Source organism: Sitophilus oryzae, unplaced genomic scaffold (assembly GCF_002938485.1).
Source record: "Sitophilus oryzae breed Bouriz unplaced genomic scaffold, Soryzae_2.0 scaffold_1408_pilon_pilon, whole genome shotgun sequence".
Lineage (NCBI taxonomy): Eukaryota > Metazoa > Arthropoda > Insecta > Coleoptera > Curculionidae > Sitophilus > Sitophilus oryzae.
This window is the reverse complement of record NW_022146069.1, coordinates 296,659-300,509: the sequence shown is the minus strand read 5'-3', so window position 1 is coordinate 300,509 and position 3,851 is coordinate 296,659. Positions and strand designations below refer to the sequence as shown.

The 3,851-nt window shown below is 31.5% G+C and overlaps 1 protein-coding gene across 1 annotated transcript; it reads right to left on the bottom strand.

Annotated features, from left to right (window-relative positions):
• Positions 1-1,286: 1,286 nt before the first annotated feature.
• On the bottom strand, positions 1,287-3,491 carry LOC115876137 (cathepsin B-like). The gene is made up of 4 exons (XM_030891825.1): positions 3,099-3,491; positions 2,854-3,048; positions 2,463-2,718; positions 1,287-1,532 (listed from the first exon to the last, which is right to left on the bottom strand). The coding sequence occupies exons 1-4, from the start codon at positions 3,426-3,428 to the stop codon at positions 1,318-1,320; spliced, it is 996 nt and encodes a 331-aa protein (XP_030747685.1). The 5' UTR covers positions 3,429-3,491; the 3' UTR covers positions 1,287-1,317.
• Positions 3,492-3,851: the final 360 nt, after the last annotated feature.

Below are 3,851 nucleotides of genomic sequence, written 5' to 3'. Positions count from 1 at the left end.
CGATCATCTACTTCCTCAGATGATTTTTCAGTTGCTAAAAGCTTCCTTCCCTGGACTTGCTCATCTGCCATACTTCAGCGTCATAAGTAGGTGTGCTTTTAACTATAGTGTCATATGCGGGTTTTTGTTGTGGTATTTATATTTTTTTTGGCAAAGAATAGAATTTAGTGCCCCTGTAATGTTTCTGGCTTTGTTGATTCTGTTATTGATGGTATTGTCGCTTTTTCTATTATTTTAGTACCTAGGTACGTGAATTCAGTATACATGCTTTTATTTTGTTTCCGTTTTCCATTTCTAGGTCTTGTCCTTTGTTGCCCATGCATAGATATTGTGTCTTTTTAAAATTTATTTGTAAACCCCACCTTCTTTGTTTTTAACAATTATAATATTAGTTAAGTGTTTGTAATATTAAACTTATAGGTAAACCATTATTTTTAGTGTATCTCAAAACACCCCTGCAGTTTGAACTCCAAAGAAATATTAATATTATTATATAGATATTTTGAACCACTTTTTTTATTTTTTGTTCTTCAATATTACTGGTAGGTACTGAATGGTATGTTTATATTTCTTTTCTTTTTTGAATTACATTATTTATATTGTTTGTATATTTCATGTAATTACAGGACTTTTGTTTTGGGATAAATAAATAGATTAATAAATAACTATTAAACAATTATTAATAACTATTTAACGGTATTCCGACATACACTCCATACCATTAATACCTACTAAATAGTGGGAAACAAGAAATATCCACCTTATCCGATATACCAAGCAGGATTAAATGCGATCAACTCAGTAAACATTAATTCGAAGTTGGCATAGAATGACTAGAGAAGCTGAATAAATTAGTCAAAGAAAATAAAGTCTTCCTACTCTGGATACCAATAATGCTGGTATCTTCGATTTTGTAAGGGATGTAGACTGAACTAGAAACTAGACATTTGTTTGTGACAAGTTTGTTTTGTACTATATTTTGAATTTTCCTTTTTTACATTTTGTGTTTGACATGTCCAATTTTTGTTCGTATTCTTATTATTAGTATATTTACAGCTTCCTTACAGTGATAGTAACATGTGAATTTATGTGTACTAGAGCCATACGCTATATAAATAATAATGTCAGGGATGAATGACTTGTTCTAGTAGAAACTTAGTAGTTTTAGGATTTAGATTAGTTCACACTTCAAAATGGTCAGTGATCATACATCTGACCGAAACGTTGTGTAAGTTAAAATAAATAGCCAATGGAATTCCGAAATTCCCAAAATAAAAAATACTGGATTTTTCTTACTATTATTTATTAAATTCCAAATCAAAACAAATCAAAATCTGGCAATCCTCCATTTGCAACATCCTCTATTCCGCAATCGTTCTTACCCCTGATCATCCTGAAGAATCCGTCTTCGCCCCAGTTGGCGTTGAACGAATTGGCGATCAGCCAGTATTCGACCTCTTTTTCCACGCCCCAACCTATTATTTTCACAGCATGTCGGCTTCGTTCCTTGCCAGCAGTGTATTGATATATTCCTAAAGAAAGAAGTCAAAATTAAATGGAAGGCAATTACAATCATTATAGGTACTCTGTTTTTTTTTTCTCAGGTAAGAGTTCGACAAACGATGACAGAAAATAGCAGATGACGTCCATACCAATCTATTTATTTTACAAAAAAAATTCTAACATTTTTTTAAACATTTCCAAACTATGGATGGGTTTATATATAAATCCATCGTGTGTCGTCTTTTGTTGTTTTTTAACCAGTTTTAATGGTTTATTTCAAAAATGACATATCATATTTTAACATTATTGGAGTGACGCAACGATATGAAAGATGCACGGACGCAGATGCGTATAAACTCAGCTTCAGATTTTTGAGGCCTGTTAAAGCATTGCCAAATTATAGATTATAATTTGTGTCAAACTATGTCAAATAACTTGCGTTTTTGAAGAACATGCATTTTGATTCGTGTAATTACGTGTGTTTTGTGGCTTTTGAAATTTAGTGGAGGAAAAATCGAGAGAAAATTAACTGTAGACACAGAGCACAGTTTATAGTTAGTATTCGGTGCCCAGACAGAGAGTTTTATACACCAACTAGCGTGTACCAGCGACTTCGTTCGCGTCGAATTAATCATTTGTAATGGTGATGATAAAGCAAAGCAAGAATTTCCATTAACATACAAACTGGATAAAATTTTCTCACATTTATGTCAGCATGAGAAAAAACAATCGAGAAACCCCTCCTTATCGAACCTCTACACCCCATAGTTAATCCGTTTGCCAAAAATCAGCTTTAAACGTCAAACAGTTTAAGCAGAATCGTGATTAGGTACTCAATGGTCATATTTTATAAAACACCCTGTATAAATTTATTTCCTGCTATGCGTTTCAATTGTAACAACTTATTTGTTTGTAAAATTATACATTAATAAATTACTTTACAATATAATTAAATTTACCTGACTTGTAATAAGCGAAATCTTCGTAAACTGTGAACGTAGTCTGTACAGGACCGTTCTTCAAAATTTCCAACTGAATCTGCTTCACTGTTCCGTTGATACTTCCGTTCCTAAAACTCAGATGTCCATACGTTTTTGACTGATTGTAATCCACTTTTGAGTCATCACATTGACTCACACATTCCGGAGTATCCACATAATTCGTGCAATTGTTCATATGGTCATTGCATGGGGGCAAAAAATACGATTTGCAACCCTAAAATACGTTACATTATTAAATATAAATTATTTAAGCTTACAAAAGAAAATCAAATAGAAAATCTATTCATCGTATTATTTATCTCTAAAGAATAACTATAACAATCTAGAATATGAATATAATATTAAGTACCTCGTTGGTATCATTATACAGCCCCCCAGTCACATATCCATTCTTCCAGTACTCCCAAGCTAACACCGAAGTACCCCCATGACACCCCCCAGCACTAGAGCAAGTCAGTATATCTTGAGCCGACACCAACACCTTCCTAGTAGCGTTGGAATGGATACAGATACGATCAGAGATAGCCTCAGCTGTAGAAAAAGCCTGTAAACATATTTTTAACCATTATATACACACTTAATTTATTTTTATACCCAGCATGACCCACAAGTAGATTGATCTCTGATGAATCCGATTATGTCAGCACAATCAGGCCATGCTTCTCGTGCATCGAACGATTCAGGAAGTTCTTCGTCTTCATTATGAATTGTAGGAGTAAATTCAACAGTTATTTTTGGTTCATTATCACCAGAAAATAAATTTTCCAGTAATTGTATTTGTTTTTTATCAAAAGATCTGTTTGCTATCCATCTAGACTGCTTCTGATTGATGTAATCAACGAAATCATTGGAAAATGGATCAAAATCTTCTTCTGTACACAGAGAAGAAGAAATAAACAATAAAAACAGCACTTTTAATTTCATATCGTGTTATTACGATGATGTATAATATAAGACTGATTTTAAATTGCATTGTTCCTTGAGAGTGATACTTATTTATCTTATTTTTTTCTGATATATAAATATCTGTTTTAGCAAATATTGAATTAAATAGTACATTTTTTATGTAATTGAATGGAATGGAAATATATCGATTTGAGATATATGTATTTGGTTTATCTGTTTTAAAATACTCGCTAAAGTGTCTTGAAATTACAACGCCAATTGTTAAAATTATTGTTTTTAATGTCAATATGAATCATAGATTATTACTAAGTAAATATTTTAATAATATTTAATTTGATAATTACTGCATTAAATTTTTATTTAAATATAAGATTTGCAAAAATATTTATAGATATTCAATTGTAGTATTTCAAATAATTTTTATACCGTTGTGATGGGCCA